A 17408-nucleotide genomic window follows, 5' to 3' on the forward strand; every position below is an offset into this window, starting at 1 on the left:
TCACTTGTGTGCTCACACATACACACACCCACTAATGCCCACATGCACAGGACACACATTCCCACAAACATACACTCATCAGAGCTTCCAGTGACAGTACAGGCCAGAAACCTTCCAGACTCCTTCCATACACACATGGCACACACGCTGGTGTACGCTCGATTCAGATGCGGGAATCACTTGCCTTGACAGGGACCCTGTGTGTCAGGGTGACCAGGGGTGCGGGAACAGAGTGGCCCCAGAGTCCGTAGGAGCCTGTCCAGGAGTCCGGGGGTGTCTTCGTTGTTCTATCGAAGAAGCAGAACTGCTAAACTCAAGATCCAGGAACCTGAGATCCAGGGCCCAGGTTGGCACTGTGGGGTGCAGTGGGCCCCCATCCACAGTGCCCAGGCCAGCCGCGTGGTGTACATGGGATCAATAGAGCCCACAAAAGACTTTTTCCTGATTCTGGTGTCTTTAGGAATATTAAGAAGGATCGTGTAATCAGTGCCCATGGGCTGTTCTTTGCCAACGTGGGCTAATCCATCCTCGCTGGGGATGACCATACATGGGCGGCAGTCATGCACGCGTGTCGGTTCATGTGCGTGTGCCCAGGGGAGAGGCCGAGCAGAGAAGGGCCCAGCGTGGCATTTCTGACTGCCTCCCAGGGTGGAAGGCGGCCCGGGAGAGGGACTGTACGCACAACCGAGTGTGGTGCCTTGGTGCCCTCTAACTATCTGGGCCATGTGCCGGACTTTCTTGGAGCCAGAGGGAAGGGGGTCTTGCTGCCCCGTGACCATCGGGAGGCCTGAGCTGCCTCCACAGACAGCCATGCCCACATGCAGATCATAAATCACCATTGAGTGGCGTCTCCTTGAGGAAGGAAGGATAAAGATACACCTGCACATCTATCCAGAAGGAATATGTTAGTGTGGCGGAGCCTTCCTCCAGCTGCCTGGGTGGTTTGATGGCTCCAGCGAGCTGCCTGGCCCAGAACTGGGACCACAGAGGAAACTGTCCTTAACGTTTCAGAGGAAGACTGTTTTAAAAATGCAGAATTGGGAACAGCCAATTGGGAACCTCTCCCCTCCCTCCCCTGTCCCTTGATAGAGTCCCCCACCTCCAGCCTTTTCTGCAAACCCAAACACTTCATCTTTGGATGAAGAGGCCCTTTAGGTCCCAGCAGCAGGACAGATCTGTGGACAGCTCACTCCACCCCATCTATGCTTCAGAAGGGGTTTAGTCCTAGACCATCTTCTTTGTGCAGCATCTTTCTCCCCTTCCTAAGCCTTTCACCCCTGCCACTTAAAACATCCCATATTATTCCTGCACACGTGCAGCCCATTGCCTTTTTCTCCCGGGGGCCTGGGGGAGGGTTCTGAGCCTTCAGACCCAGGGTCTGCCCCAGTCGGCCGTCTCACGGGCTTCTCTTTGTGCCAGCTTTTGCCGAGCTGCAGACAGACATCCACGAGCTGACCAGTGACCTGGACGGAGCCGGGATCCCCTTCCTGGACTACAGAACCTACACCATGCGGGTGCTGTTCCCCGGGATCGAAGACCACCCAGTGCTCCGGGACCTCGAGGTGAGAAGCAGGTGTTAATGTGGAGAAAGGTATGCGTGACCTTCAAGTATGGCCCCCAGGAAAGCTGAGGCCACGGAGGGGGACATGACTGGCCCGAGGCTCCCCCTTCTTGTCGGCTCCAGTCAGCCGGTCCCTATGCAGGAAATGGGACCAAGCCAGGGAGGCTCTGAGCAGAGATGGATCCCCGGAGAATTGAATGGAAGTTGGAGGAAAAAAACTATACTGATGCAAAAAAACCAGACAGTGTTATGAGTTCGTGGCCCCCCGTTTAGGAAGCCACGATGTAAGGGATTTCCTCATGTAGCTGGTGCCCAGTGAGTATATGTGGGCAAGATAAGGAATGTGCTGGGAAGGGAGGTGGGAGCATGCGTGATAAGAACATCACCGTCTTTTGTACCAGCAGGACCTCATCTTTTGAACATTTTTATCCCACTTACTGCCTAGCATAGGGTCTGGCTTATGCATATATTCATATTACGCTTTGTTCCAAAAGGGATTTGGGATGACTCATAAAGATAAATATCAGAGGAAAGTGAAAAATACAAATGAGGAAACCAGGGCAACATAATAATCACAAGGAATAATCGCTATCGGTGGACGGCTCACCAATCTCCGGGTCCGGTTTTAAAGACTCCTCGTGTATGTGCTGTTTTAATATGTCAAAAGCAGGCCAAAGACTGTGCGCTTTTGGGGCAGCCATGCTAAGGATTCTGGGAACTCTGGGGCCACCTGCTAGGAGGGGGCGGGGCCGGGATTGGAGTCCTGCAGTCAGACTTCAGGGTCTATGCTCCCCACGACGAGACTTTGCATGTCGCTGTCCGTGCCTTAGGGCTCTGGACCCTTATTAGGATGAATCAAAAAATCTCCAGCCAAATCGACAACAGAGAATCAGACTAATTCCAGGATTTATAGCATCCATAACATCACAACAGGCCCATCGCTCAGCGGTCGCACAGTTTTGCCGGTGCTGTCCAGGGGGTTGTGGAGGCTGTGCCCTTTCATAGCAGCAGAGCAAGGCCCCAGGGACTCCGGGACCCACATGCATTTCTCCGTAACTGTTTGTTGAATACAACATGTGCCCATGTGTGCTTCTCTAATGAGCTCATGGGCGCTTCTGTCTGGAGGAGGGTCCCGCAGGCTCCTCAGTGGGTAGACATCTAAAGGCACTTCCAGAGGCCATAGGTGGTGGGCTCTGTGTCCTCACTGAGAATGCACCTTTCCCTCTGTCTGCACATCTCACGTGTGCATAGCTAAGGTATACGTGTGCGTCATGTATACAAATGAGAACACCGTCTGTATCATGATGTTCTATCCATTCCCTTGGTCTCACCCTTGTTGCCTGTGCCCTCTCTCATTCTCATTCATTTTCCTCATCCCTTTATCACTTCTCCAGCTTCATTTTTACCTGCTTCAAAATCCCAGGGTGTTTAGCCCACTGAAGACTATGAACTTTCCATAGGCATTTGCCTCTCCAGAGATTCCCAGACTCTCGGGCTAGGCTTGGCACTAGTTTCACACACACCCAAGGGCAATACACTCCCAAGAACTGCCCAGGGCAGTGGCGGGAGAATTATAGGGTTCATTCTCCCATAGGAGCTCATGGGCGTTTGTGCAGGTTGAATACTGCAGTACTCCAGATGGCATCATTCATATGTGACACCTCTTGGAGTTGTTCAGTGCACAACCTGCATCACTATCTACAGCAGCCCTGTTCCCTGAGGACCAGAATACAAATGATTCCTTCTCTTTGCCCTTCTGAACTATACCAAACCTCTTGCTGAAAACTGGTGGAGTCCCTACCTAGCTGTACTTCTCCAGGCTTCCCTCTAAGGGCGGTTTCCTGTGAGAAGTAAGATGGGGGCGGCTGCCCAACTCCTAGCCTTATTCTCCAGTGAGGCACACAGCCAGGATCCCAGCTCAGCTAGCCAGACTCAACAAAGAAACACCCAGTGCCCTCATCCTTGCCCTCGGAATCTTGCATGGAGCCAGCTTCCTGCTTCACTGTGCTGCTCTGGGCCTATCTGCCTAGCTCCCCGACACAAGACACCCCCAAACAGAAGCTTCGGCGGCAACAGACCCCACTCTCTGCCAGAAAACTCGAAGAGCTCTGGTTCAGCACTGTCTTAGAGGCTCATTTCTCAACTTCACAGTGACACCACTTACCCCATGGGCTGAACCCATAGGAGGACACCCCCAGAGCCACAACACCAGGGGTCACTGCCTTCTCCTCGTCCATCTGTCTGTCACAGATGTCAGGTGAACCCATTCCCAGGAGGGCCACAGAAGAAAGCCTCTGAGAATCAGGGCTACTGCGTCATAGTCCCGTGAGCAGCCTGGACGACTGACTTCCGGGTCGTTCAGTGCACAAGCACGGATTGCAGGTGGATACCCCGCCCCTGCCCCATACTGTTCCCATGGCCCCCGTTACACATTATGTCACGTCCCACCATGACCACGACCGTATTCTTCATCGGGCATGTTAACGTTTCCCCTGGAGAAGACCAGAGACTTCGCCTTCACAGCCGCCTTCACAGACTCCCCTGAGCTGGAACCCACAGCGTGGCCATTTGTCAGGCACAGGCTCTGAATCAAACAGGTCACACAGGTCCAACAGCTCACAGAGCTTTTCTTGTTTTGAATTGTGGTAAAATATGCCTCACAGAAAATAGACAATTTCAGTAATTTTTACACGTACGGCTCCGCGTCAGGGAGTACATTCATGCTGTGGTGTGACCGTCGCCTCCACCTGTCTCCAGAAGGGTTTCATCTTGTCCCAATGAAACCCTGTCCCTGTTAAACACTAATGCCCCATCCCCTCCCCCAGAAACCACCGTTCGACTTTCTGTCTCTATGTATCTGACGGCTCTCGGGGCCTCTCATGTGAGTGGAATCATAGCATATGTATCTTTTTGTGACTGGTTTACTTCACTTAGCAAAATGTTTTCAGGGTTCACCCGTATTGTAGCATGTGACCGAATTTCTTCGCTTTGTAAGCCTGAGCCGTAGTCTGTCATACGTGCGCCTTGCGTTTTGTTGATCTGTTCATCTGTCCATGGTTGCTTGGGCTGCTCCCACCTCTGGGCTCTTGCGGTGCTGCTGCTAAGGACCTGAGTGTACAGGTATCTGTTTGAGCCCGTGCTCCCAGTCTTGTGCGTATAAACCCAGGACGGACGGCTTTTGGTCTCCATGAAACCCACTAATGGACCGGCCCACTCTGGCCCGGGGCTATATGAGGTCCAGCATCCCAGGCAACATCCAGGGATTTTGTCAGGATTGTTCTTTTCTGATTTGTTTCCAGCCCCGTCTTACCACTGGAATAGTCTCTCCCCCTTGGCTTTCTGAGTATGGAAATATTCCCAGGGAAGCCATTGACTAATGTACAGCAATGTTTCCTGACCTTTTCAGCCATGGGGCTAGCGGCCCATTGGCTGGGCGTGAGCAGTAGATGTGTGAGAAGAAGGAGGTGTTCTCTGGCTTTAGTCTATCCTGGACATGGGCCACCAGTCCTCCGTCTTTTGTGACCATCTGGTGAAGGCCAGGCAGGTGGGGAAGGGGCTGTCCAGGCACTGGACGTACACCGATCCTTTATTATTATTTTTTTAAGATCTCATTTATGTATCTGAGAGAGACAGTGAGCGAGAGAGAGCACAAGCCAGGGGCACAGATTGTTTAAAAACAGGGAGCAGACAGAAACCACCCACCCCATTCTCAACCTGTCCGTGTCTCCTAAACTCTAACCTGTTGGGTTACAATTAAAATTTACTATCCAGTTTTATACTCACAGGCTTCAATTCAACTCACAGACTAAATTATAGAACCATCTGGTGAATAGAGAAGGTCTTGTTTTAGAGTGGCATTTGTTTGGGGGGGGGTACCAAGTTACAAAGGGAAATTGTTCTGGAACTCTCTACCAAGATACTTCACTTCCATCTCCATGTTCATAAAATGGGGAGAAAATTCCTACCTCTGGCATCCCCGGACCCAGGGCCAGTGCATTCGATCTCTTGGAAACTCCTGGGCACAAGGGATCAGTGAAAGGCAGCCAGTGGAGTAAGAGAGGCAGGTAATAAAACCACTGTTAAGTGCACACCGTGTGTGCTGAGCACTTTACATGCATTATCTTATTTAATGCTCGTAAAACATTATGACGGGGGCTCCCGGGTTCTCATTTTACAGACAAGGCGTTCGAGCCCGGAGGTGACAGAGCTTTCCTCCAAGTAGGAGTCAGTTTGTTTCTCTGATTCTGAAACTTGGGCTGCTGACCGGTAGGCTGTGGCCCTGTAGCTGGCTTGGCTGCGCCTTCCTTCCCGGGGCTCCAGGCCTTGATGTCCAGAAGGCGCATGCAGCCAAGCCAGGTTCAGAGCACGTCCCCTCCCCAGACGGGCCACCTGGCCAGCCCTCTGTCCTCTTCCTCCTCTCCAGGGTTCCCAGTGCCAAACCTGGTCGTGGCTCCCATGCCCTCGAGGGCCAGCCTGAGCTGCCAGGAGGCCCTGCAGGGTGGGGGGCTCAGAGCTGGCTCTGCGTCCCCTCCCAGGCCCAGGGGTAGGACTAGATGTGGTCTAGGATGGGGAGGATTAACGGGGACTCAGGAGCCAAACAAACTTGGGTTTGGAATTCCAGCATGTTCCTGCACCTGCCGCTGCCCTTGGGATTCCTAGAGTGGCGTCTGTGAGGGGCCGTTAGGAGGGCACACTCACTCTTGCAAGGTCCTTAGCAGGCTTCGATGGAGCAGTGAGAACAGTGAGCAGGACTGTGCACTGCGCCTTGCGGGTGCCGAGGGGTGACATTATCTTCGGCAGGACGAGTTGTGGAGTTGTTGCTCTGGGGGATTGAAGGACAGAACAGGTAAAATGTGCTCACATGTGCCAGGGGCGGTCCCAGAACTGGGCGGGAGGTCAGCGGGACACACAGACGCTGGGTACACTGAGGCCGGGCTGGCAGCAAGGTGAAGCTGCCTCCTACCCTTGTCTTCTCTTGCCAGCCACTGTGAGGTGGGGAATGGGGGTTGGGGAGCAAGCAGGGTGCAACCGTAGGGAGCAAGGAGTTTGCCAGGGCTGGTGGTGCAGAGAGCCGGAACACGCTGAAGCCAGGCCCTGGCTCCAACGAGTTCCCTTCTCTCTCCGGAGAGCTGCCTTCCGACAGGACCTTCTGAGGGGGCCTGCTGCTCACCCGACAGGGGCAAGCCTAGGTCCAGCTGATCTCCAACCAGGGCCTTGCCCTGAGCCTGGAACACAGGGGAGCTCAGTGAGTGGCACGAACATTTCAGATCTGCACCTGCCCCCTCCTTGGACCTGGACCCGGGGCAAACAGGGATTCTCTGGCTGCCCTTCCTCCCCAGTTTTAAGCTTCTGGGGTCCAGGGGGATGACGGTTGCTAGTCAGTAAACACGGCTGTGTGTCAGGCTTCTGACACACCATCTCCTTCAGAACTCACACCAGCCCCCGAGATGGTGGGATGCAACGCCGACTGCCCGGGCACACGGCCTGGCCCTGACCCTTGTCTCTTTTGGGATCTTGGGCAAGTTCCCCACGGTCGTGAGGCCCTGGGATAATAATGGTACCTGCCTCATAGGGGGTCGTGTGGCATAAACAGGTCCGTGTTTCTCAAGCATGTAGAAGAGCACTCAGCAGAGTAAGACCTACACACACATCAGCTTTTGAAGGAGCTGTGTCTTCTCAGGGTCCTCAAACTAGTATATGGCTGTAATAGTTCATCCAACCAGCCGACCGAAACTGCATTCTGCACTGTCGCATACGGCCGCTCCTTCCCAGGGACATCTGCGGGGGAGACGCAGCTCTTGACATGGCATCTGCTTGGGAGGTTCCTGCCCCCCCCAACCCCCCACTCCATGAAGGGTGCCCTGCTGTCTTTTCAGAGGGCTTCCCTTTGTTACCGGAGGCTCTGCTTTATTTGTTAAGCAGCCTTTTTGCTCTAATGGAAGAACCCACACAGAGCAGGCAGTGCACACGTTGGCAGAACCCAGCTCAGAGCGTTTTCCCTGAGTGAACACAGCCATCCGGCCAGCACACAGATCAGGAAACCGAAGGTTACCGGCCCTCCCCAGAAGTCCCCAAGTGCCCTCTTCCCGTCCCAGCACCCCCCCCCGAATCACCACTTTCCTGCCATCGTTGATGGTTTTTTAAAAATCTTTATTTAAAGGCGACTTTACGGTTCGCCCTCTTCTTTCTGACTTCCTTCATTCAGTGCTGCGAGAGGTACTCCTGCTACTATGAGCGGCGGAAGGCCCTTCCTTCCCGCGCCTGTGTGGCTTCCTGCTGGGCAATATGCCGCAGTTCCTAGAGCCATTCGCTGTTGCCGGACAGCTGGCTGTTTCCAGGCTGGGGCTGTGACCCGCAGAGCTGCTGTGTCCCCATGCATCTCGGGGATGCGTCTTCCCTGCCTAGCTCCGTCGCTGGCTAGTGGGTACGGAGTGGACGGTGCCCCCTTGCAGGTGCCTCCTGATGAGCAGAAGATGCGGGCAGGAAGACAAAACCTTCCTCCTCCTCTTTCCCTGGGTCTCAGAGGAGTTTCTGAGAAAATATTAGTCACTGGAGTCAATAAGGGAACACCTGAGAGACCTCCGGGCTTAGTCTTCCCCTTTCTGTGTGGGTGAATCACCCGGGCCCCCAGAGAAGTTACTGGACTTGCCTGAGGTCACACAGGGCAGTGGTGACAGAGCCTCGTGGACCCCACATGTCCTGACTCTGAGGCCACTGGTCTGTTACCGGGATCCACGCAGCCAGAGAAGGGTCAGCATCAGGTCGGCTGGAGGCTCAGATGTGGCACTGGGGCCGCCCGAGGCAGGCGCCCTTCCCCTGCCTCCTGAAGGCCCCTGGGGAGGTGTGGTCTGTGAGGCTCCTTTGCCATGGTGTGGGGCCCCTCACCAGCTTGGGGTTCCTGCCAGGGAAGAGCTCAGGCTCCCACGCAGTTGGGGATCTCTGCGTCGTCATGACAATGCACCTCCTGGGTTCAGCTCCAAACCAGAGGCCATGAACAGCTGCGCGGGTTAAGCACACTGCGCCCAGCACCCGACGAGGCCTTGGTGCTGCTGGCCAGCTGGGCTGCGGCCTGAGTGGCGGTGGGGTCCGCGGGGTGCACAGCCGACCCCGGGCCCTGCTGGCTATCAGGGCTATCATCCGCAGGTTCCGGGCTACCGGCAGGAGCGCGTGGAGAAGGGCCTGAAGCTCTTCGCGCAGCTCATCAACAACAAGGTGTTCCTGCTGTCCTTCATCCGCACGCTGGAGTCTCAGCGCAGCTTCTCCATGCGCGACCGCGGCAACGTGGCGTCGCTCATCATGACGGTGCTGCAGAGCAAGCTGGAGTATGCCACCGACGTGCTGAAGCAGCTGCTGGCCGACCTCATCGACAAGAACCTGGAGAGCAAGAACCACCCCAAGCTGCTTCTCAGGAGGTGAGGGTCGGGCCTGGGTGGGGGCGGGGGGAACGCAGGTCAGAGAGAGCCCACTCGCCTGGATCTTGGGCCTCCTGGGGACATGGGGGCAGGGCTCCCAGAAGGAGCTGCCCGTGCCCTCTGGGAAGAAGCTGTCCCCATGGCCCGTCTGTTTCTCTAGTGCCCTGCGTCTGCTCTGCCTTCTTTCTCTCTGTCCTTCCGCTCCCCGGTTACGACCTTCCCACTGGAGTTACTCTCCCGTGGACTCTTCAGGGCTCGTTTCTCCATCCCCTACCCTTACCTACACCAGAACATGAATTAAGAGAGATACCCCCAGGCCTTCTGTCTTGGGAACCCGCCACAGCATCTCCAGATGGGAGATTTCAGCCCTGGCGGCTCTCCTTGCTGTCCGGGACAAGCCCCGGAGCCTCACCCCGGAGCCTGTAGGTAATGCGGGCTCTCCGGTCCCAGCCCACACGCACTGGGGCAGAATCGGCAGGCTCCAGAGAAACCGCGGTGTCGAAGGTCCACGGGGGTGTGCGAAGCCCTGGGCCAGCCAGTGTTTCCTTGCCTGATGCACCTCCTGGATGCTCTGCGTGGGTCTGGGGCGCTCCACCCTCCCCCACTCGGATGCCTCACTGTGGAGACCCGAATAGCCACATGTGGCCACCAAGCCATATCCCGTGGCTTCGGCTTTATAGGACAATGACTCCCTGACTCCATCCAGGCTGCCACTCACATCGGCCTCCTCCTGGAAGGCCATTTCTCATCTAGGCTGTTAGTGCAGTGCCTTTTGGCCTTCCCAAGGACAAAGCTGGAAATCTCCCCCGTCCAGCCATCACGCCGCGGTACCGTCCGCCTCTACCTCTTCTGCCTCCCGTCCTTGGTGTCTGGGTCCGAGGCGCGGCCTCCTGCTTGGGCCAAGTGGCTAGATTTGGCTTTCCGAAGTGTTTACCTCGGGCTTTTCCCTGTGCCGTGGGCATTCGCCCGCACAGCTGCGGAAGGTTGCTACGTATCGGAGCAATCATCCAGCTTTGGAAACAGCGAGGTAGATCATTTTGATTTTTGTTTTACTTCCACCACGCAGCCACCCACCGGCATAATGCTAGGGTTGCCACTGCCTGCCCGAGCTCCCACCGACAATTTCCCGGCGTGGCCTCGCTCTGGATCTGCGCGTCTCTGCCTCTTGTTTTCCACCCGCTCGCCCCCAGATGCTGTCTCTGCTTCTGCCCTCCTCCATCGCCCTTTCTTCCTCTTGCCCCTGGCTGGCCCCCTCACTTCGACAGTCTTCCTTCTCATCTCCTCCTGCTTTGCTGTGGAGCTCGCAGCCGCCCAGCTGCCGGGGGGCTCCCGCCAACTGCAACTTCCAGGTTTAGCCACACATACCTGGGTGGGCCCGTTGCTCTCTGGAGCTGGCCTAGGCTTAGCATGAGTTTGAGTCCCGTTTGTTTTCTCTACATGGATGCAACCCGAAGGGTCTTTTGGCCCTACCCCTGCTGCAACAGCGGCTTCCCTTCCAAGGTAAAAGGAGAAGTGGACTTAGGTAGCAGCACAAAGAATGCAAATTAGACTCAAGGAGGCACTTCCTGTCATTGCAAATGACACATGAGCAGGGTTCCCAGGAGGAGTTCCAAAGGACTCTGAGGTGGGATAATTTGGGCATTGCTCAGGATGAGTTAAGTACGCAGGTTTAATCGGTGTCAGCTCTGGGAGTCTTTCGCTCTAGGTGATGGGGTCAGACCAATGTACCTGGCCTTTGTCACCTGACCCACTCCTCCTGCCACCTTCCTATCTGTGCCCTGCCAAATTAGTATGACCCCAGGTTTTTCAGTTTTCTTCTCTCGCCCACCCACGGGAACTAGAAAGTTCTCTAAAGCTGTCCTGTTCAGTGTGGTGACTGCAAGCTACACGTGCACATTCAAATGCAGATAATGAAAGGTGAACAAAATGGAACATTCCGCTCCTCAGGCACACTAGCTACATTCTGAGTGCTCTGTGGGTACCTATGGCTGGTGGCTTTGCCACTGGACAGCTCGAGAGTTCATCATCAACGCAGAGAGCTGACGGACAGAGCTACTCCCACACTTTCCCACTGGATACCCAGCCGGGAGCCCGACACCAGAAGGTTGTCTCCTGGCTTCGTAGGCAAAACTTGTCTCATCGCCCTGGGGTTTCTAGGAGTCCGTGGAATTCTAGTATTCTTTAGGATCTCAGGATTTGGCCCAAAAGTCGAAAGCAGCAAGATCAATGCAGAATCGGTCCCCTGCCTTCCCAGTCCTTGGCCTCTGACCAGCTGCTTCTATCTTTATCTTGCTGTGACAGGACTGAGTCAGTGGCCGAAAAGATGTTGACCAACTGGTTCACTTTCTTGCTCTACAAGTTCCTCAAGGTACGACTGGATATGGGGGTATCACCGGTGCTGCCTGTTACCCCTCCAGCTTCCCTGCACACCCTGAAGCCCACATTCCCCAGGCCTAACTCCTAGAGCCCCACCAGGAAATGTAGTCCCCCTCGTCACCTTCACTGTCACCAAGGGGGCAGACTCCCAACCGTCTCATGAGACCCCTGCCCTGTCAATCCTGGCGTGAAAGACAATCCCATCCCCAGGCCAGGGGGAGATGAGCCCATGAGAGGACCCTGTGTGAGCCCCGAAGCCAAAGTCCCCTTCTATGCTCAAAACGGTTCATCCCTTAGTTCCCTGCTTTCCCTGTTCCTCCCCTCCTGCCTCTCCCAGCCCCAGACTCCCCCAGCCCCAGACTCCCCCAGGCTGATCAGGGTCCCCGAGCAGGGACCACAGCTGTATGTGGCAGCAGCTAAGCCGCCCATGTGCCCTGGAGGTGGAAGAGCTCCCTGACTCCGATTATAACCTTGCTTCGGAAGGACGTCGCACCCCCGGGCATGGACCTCTGTCTCCTGATGGGCTGCGGAGGAAGTGGTGGGAGTGGGGTGGGGAAGAGAAACGGAGAGGGGGCAGGAGGCAGGGAGGTGAAGCGGAGAGGGCAGACAGAGAAGACAGGTGTCCAGAGGGCCAGGAGAAATGTGCGTCTGAAGGGGGAGCTGACCACAGAGGCCGGGGAGCAGGAGAGAATTGGAGCAGAGCTGTGGAAAGCAGCCCTTTGAGAAACGGGCTCCGGGAGGTTGGTCCAGAGTCCGCCCATCACGGTTCTTCTCTGCGTGCAGGAGTGTGCCGGGGAGCCCCTGTTCTCGCTCTTCTGTGCCATCAAGCAGCAGATGGAGAAGGGGCCCATCGACGCCATCACGGGAGAGGCCCGCTACTCCCTGAGTGAGGATAAGCTCATCCGCCAGCAGATCGACTACAAAACCCTGGTAGAGCAGCCTCGCGGCTTTGCCCTGGGGCCCCGGTGACGGGGCTGCGGTCCCGTGCAGTCCCTGCCCAGCAGAGGGGACGGTGGAGATGCTGAAAAGCCACCTGGCCTGGTTGACCTGCTGCACTGGGCCAGCCGGGTGTCCCACCTGGGCCTGTCACCCCAGACTCCCCCAGGACCCCCACACCAGAGCACCTGGATTGAGGGACCAGTAGCTGAGGCACGTCTGAGCGACACTTCAGGGACCAGTGTGGTTCCAGACCAGCACGCCGCAGCTGGCCAGCTGATTGCACTGAGGGAACCGCTCATCGGCTTCCCTGGGGTGGGGTGGGAGCACTTCCAGGCAGAGCAGGTGGGGGCCTGAAGGAGAGGAAACCGGAAAGAGTCCCTTGTGTTTTGGGAGCCCACCTCTGCCCTCTGGTCTAAGTTCAAATACACCCACACCCCGAGAATGTGAGGCTGGATTGGCCTACTGGTCTTTGTCCAGGGAAAGCGGGGCTTCCCTCTGTCAAGGTTAGCCCCCCTCTTCTGATAGCAGCTGTCACCCTAGGAGGCAGCCAGGCTCAGCGCGGAGGAGCGTGAGGTCTGGACTGGAGCCCTGACTGCTTCAGCAGCGGGGTGATTTGGGGCAGGTGCCTCAACGCCTCTGACTTGGGGTGTGTTCATCTGAAAATACAGAGGGTAACACTAGAACTTATTTACACAGGGGTAGTAGCAGTGCGTACCCCCCAACGTTGTCCGGAGCGTGGAATGGGGCAAGGCGTGCGAGGCAGGGAGCACCGAGTAAGTGCTCCCTGCTGCCCACGGAGGCCCTGCCACCGCTTTCCCACCGCCCTGCCCTGCCCGGCTGCCACGGTCCCTCTGGGACTGGCGCTCAACCTCACCTTCACCCCTGGCTCTTGTGGACAGAGGTGTGATTTCCCACCAGGCCTCCACTAGGAGAGCGGAGAGGGTGTGAAAGGAAGGAGGTAGAATATAAGCAAACAGGTGTTGGTGATGACGCATGGGAGGTGCCCAAGATGGGGGGGATGCAGACAGAAGAGAGATGGGATTATGGGAAGGGGTGCCTGGTTGGCCCAATTAAGCATCCAACTCTCGATTCTGGCTCAGGTCAGGATCTCAAGGTTGTGAGATTGAGCCCCATGTTGGTCTCGCACTGGGCATGGAGCCTGCTTAAGAATCTCTCTTCCCCTCTACCCCTTCCCCCCTCCCTTTCTATAAAAAAAAAAAAAAAAACACAAAAAAACACAAAACAAAAACAAAATAAAAGTGCTTATGGGGAGATGAGACCCACACAGGCCAAGACAGGACAGGGCTGAGCTGGGCTGAGCTGGGCAGGAGTGGTGAGCCCCCGGGGTGAATCCCAGACCCCACGGAGAGCAGGGAGACCGTGCCTCCTGGCTGAGATACACCTTCCCCCCCATTCTCAGTGGGCTGTGGGGGTCCCAGTGGGCTCCCCTAAGGAGGCTTCAGAGGAGCCGCTGTGACTGGGGACCTTGCTTCCTTACAGTCACGTTCTGCTCTGAAGGAGAAAGTTAGAGGCTCTGATTAAAGTGAAAAAGGGGGGCTGAGGAGGGAGAATCTTCCCAAAATAGAGACCGGGGTAGATTTTTAATGCTCTAGAAGCACCCCTGAAACATCTCCTGCCTGATGTCCCCGCACCCCTTCCTCTCCCATCCCCCCTGCTGTTCCTCAGTACGGAATCCAGTACCGTGAGCTGCGGTAGGGCCCTGTCCCCGCCGGCAGCATCCTTTACTCGGGAGGCCAGGCTGCTTGCAGATGGTGGGACTTCCCGCCCGTGTGAGGACCTGGAGTGGGCCGGGGGCCCAGCCTTCGGGTGGACAGCCGGGGGAGAAAAGGGGGAGATTGTGCTTGTTCCGCCCAGGGAAGACAGGCACGCAGGGAGGTGTAAGGCCACCTCGGGCCTGAGAAAGGGAACTCCAACAGGTGGAAGGGAGCAGCCCCAGGCTATTGAGGGGGGAGAGAAAGGGAGGGAAAGCTGGAGGAGCTCTGAACAATTTAGGCCAACTGATGCTGTCGCTGTGCTAGGGCAGGGGGTACCCCAAAGGAGACAGGTGCTGAGAGGCTCAGGGCCGGCCCGCTTCATAGCGAGGCGCCCCTCCGAGGTGTTGCGTGATTAACTGGCCTGACAGTAGAACTTGAGTTCTCCTGTCCTAGGGCCCTGCTGCTGGGAGAGCCTGCTGCCATCACCCACGAGCTTGCTGGGTGTGGGTGCTTCCCCGGGAGCCTGCTGGGGGCCAGAGGTTGGACATTTACCTGCTATAACGCAGAATCTCGGGCTCACCCCAGACCTCCTGAGTCAGCACCTGCATTCTAACAATACTCCGGAGTGATTCTAATCACATTGAACTTGAGAAGCACTGAGCTAGCAGGAAAAAACAAACAAACCACCACCACCAACAACCACCACCACCACCAACAACCACCACCAGTCTGCTCAGAAACTAACCAAGGAGCGTAAGAGTAGGAGCGGGGAAGGCACTTCCGGGTGGAGCTGTGGTTTGGCCAGTGGCCAGGAAACCCTGTCCCTCCAGACGGCTACTGGCTACTGCTTCTTCTCTGGATGCCCCGAAGCATCCTATAGGGTTCTCCTAGGCCACCATGAACCCCTGAGGCAAGTAGAAATGTCAGAAGGGCACACGCAGGGGCAGCCTCTGTCTCAGGGTCCTTCGCGGGGAGGATGCCCGGAAAAAGCTGCGCTGCTGCGGGGGGGGGACTGAGCCCAGGGCGGCACGAAGTGGCAGGCTGTGCTTGGCACAGATGGGGCAGTGAGGGGCCAGGAAGGCTGTAGAAGGACCAGCCGGGAGAGGGCACTCAGAAGGGACCCGTGGTCCAGAGTTCCTTCCACCATTGTTTCCAGTTTAGGACATTTTGAGGGTGAGAGTTTGGTTTTACAGATTTAGGAGGGTTTTTTTTCCCTGCTTAATGGAAGAATCATGTTCCCCTGTGAGCTCACAGCACTCTGGCTGCTAATGAAAGGCAGGCGTCCAGGGGCCAGGGTTCTGATTGCCCCCACGTGGAGTGGGGGTGGGGGGGGGAGGCTGGCTTTGCAGCTGCAGGCCTACGGGGGCGGGGGGGAGGTGCAGGGAGAGATCAGGGAGGAAGGCGAGGAGGGCTCAGGCAGCAGAGCAGAGAGGGTGTGGGAGCGGTGTGCCCCACCGTGGTCCCCGCAGCATCCCACACTGTCCCATCCATGTAGACGGAGCCCTCCCTGAGAACAGCAAGGGAAGAGAAGCCTTGGGAAACAGCCCAGAACTTTTTCAAGGAAAAAAAATATGTCACTTGGTGCTTTAAGCAGAGCCTTCATTTTTCTGACTAGCTCCAAAAAGAGACACGGAGGCCCTGAGCCGGGGCGGCCTCCTCTCCGAACACGAGGTTCCAGGCCCAGAGTCAGGAAGGCATCTCCAGTGGCCTGAACCGGCACCTTTTTATTTTTAAAGAACACACGAAGCTTCTTCTAGATTCTCCAACCTCCCATCGGCCCAGAACCCTCACAAAAATCGAAGCTTACGAAATCTCTTGAGCAAGGAACCAGATTCACGTTCCCGTGTGCATGTGGGGGCGGGCGGAGGGAGTGATAGGGAGGAAGGGCCCAGAGGTGGGCACAGGTCTGGGCATGCTGCAGAGAAGGCGCCATGTATGCACGTGGCGTGCACGTGAGAGAGAGAGTGCGTGTTGGCCACGGTGTCCAGAAGGCGCCTGGGACTCCGCTCCCCCTGCTGCCCTCCCCCACACGCCTCTGCCTCCCCTTCCTCCAGGTCCTGAGCTGTGTCAACCCAGACAGTGCCAACAGCCCCGAGGTCCCCGTGAAGATCCTCAATTGCGACACCATTACTCAGGTCAAGGAGAAAATTCTGGACGCCATCTTTAAGAATGTGCCCTGCTCGCACCGGCCCAAGGCTGCAGACATGGACCTGGGTGAGTAGGCTGCCCAGCCAGGGGTGCCCTAGGACTGAACTAGGCAGAGAGGGGGCTACGTCTGCCGGCAGCACCACCGCCCCGGGGGGATTTGGAGTAGCCAAGCGGTGTCCTATCCGTTGTGAAGGGGATTCAGGCTGCATCTGTGTGGTCCAAAGTCCCGCCACCACCATTGTTAGCCCCCGGGCTCTTCCCTTCTCCTCTGTTCTGTGCCTGTCCTTTTTGCTGACTACCAAGGCAGGAGGGATCTGGGTCAGTGATGGAGGATGGAGAAAAAGAAGAGAGAAATGAGGGATGACAGCCTGCTGGGGAGCAGGACGACATTTTATTTGAATGTGCCGTGAATAGATCGCGTAGCCTATATAAACAAGGGCACGCCACTTAGGGCCAGCTGTACTTGGATCTGGGGAAGTTTGGCCTGAGTGTTTAATGAGACGTTGTCCTGGGGAAATCCTGGTGGGGAGTTCCGAGCTGCAGAGGGGCCGGGGCTGAAGAGAGGCAGCGTGGCATGGTGGTTCGGCATGGCACCTGGATTGGAGTCCTGACACCGTGAAGTCCCAGCTGTGTGACTTTGGTCCAGGTACTTACCCTTTCTGTGCCTTCGGTTCTCTACCACTCTGACAGTGATAATCCTAGTGTGCACCTCCCTGTAAGAAGGAAATGAGATGAGGCGTGGAAAAACCTCTCGATGCGGTGCCTGGTCTGTAGCGCACACTCAGTTAGCCTTGGCCGCTGTCATTACGGCTTGGGAGAGGAACGCTGGGGAGGAGATGGCCTGTGTCTGTTTGTTGATCCGGGGCACGGAGAGAAAGGCACTGATGTGTATGTGCTTGTGTCTGGAGCTTTGTGGCAAAGGAGGGCTAGGAGGATGTCCAGGGGCCCCTAACCCATCCCTCTGGCCTCTAAGCTGCCCTCAGCTAAGCTGTCCAAGACAGAGGGTGTCTACCCTGTTTTCTAACATCCAGAGGGAATCTTCAGCCCTCTTGCTGCGCCACCCACTTCCCCCCAAATTCTCATGCCTTAAGACTCAGGATCGGGGAGTTCTGCTAACCCACCTCAACACTTTGTGCTTCCTTTAACCCCATCCTCTTGCTCGGCCCCCCATGGGCTGTGTTCGGCGCCAGGCCCAGGGCTCGGATGCTCAGGGAGAGAGACTGGGTGAGCACGTGCTCCCCTTTACCTGGGAGGCAG

General features: G+C 56.5%; 1 protein-coding gene and 1 long non-coding RNA gene across 6 annotated transcripts in view; one reads left to right on the forward strand and one right to left on the reverse strand.

Moving 5' to 3' along the window:
- Nucleotides 1–17408, forward strand: part of PLXNA4 (plexin A4) — a 419828-nt gene that overhangs the window by 372788 nt on the left and 29632 nt on the right. The window contains exons 21-25 of the mRNA XM_082693997.1: nucleotides 1420–1562; nucleotides 8705–8973; nucleotides 11275–11341; nucleotides 12133–12279; nucleotides 16058–16217. Coding sequence (XP_082550123.1) covers nucleotides 1420–1562; nucleotides 8705–8973; nucleotides 11275–11341; nucleotides 12133–12279; nucleotides 16058–16217 — 786 coding nt within the window. The remainder of the gene's footprint in view (nucleotides 1–1419; nucleotides 1563–8704; nucleotides 8974–11274; nucleotides 11342–12132; nucleotides 12280–16057; nucleotides 16218–17408) is intronic.
- The window catches only part of LOC309845708, a 207297-nt gene continuing 198735 nt past the window's right edge, over nucleotides 8847–17408 (reverse strand). For 4 of the 5 annotated variants that reach the window (XR_014301445.1, XR_014301446.1, XR_014301447.1 and 1 more), the window contains one exon: nucleotides 16506–16864. This is a non-coding gene — a long non-coding RNA (uncharacterized lncRNA). Of the gene's footprint in view, nucleotides 8936–16505; nucleotides 16865–17408 lie in introns of those variants that run through there. The other variant, XR_014301444.1, reaches the window with a different exon arrangement.

The sequence above is a fragment of the Mustela nivalis genome, assembly GCF_964662115.1.
Source record: "Mustela nivalis genome assembly, chromosome: 12".
Classification (NCBI taxonomy): domain Eukaryota; kingdom Metazoa; phylum Chordata; class Mammalia; order Carnivora; family Mustelidae; genus Mustela; species Mustela nivalis.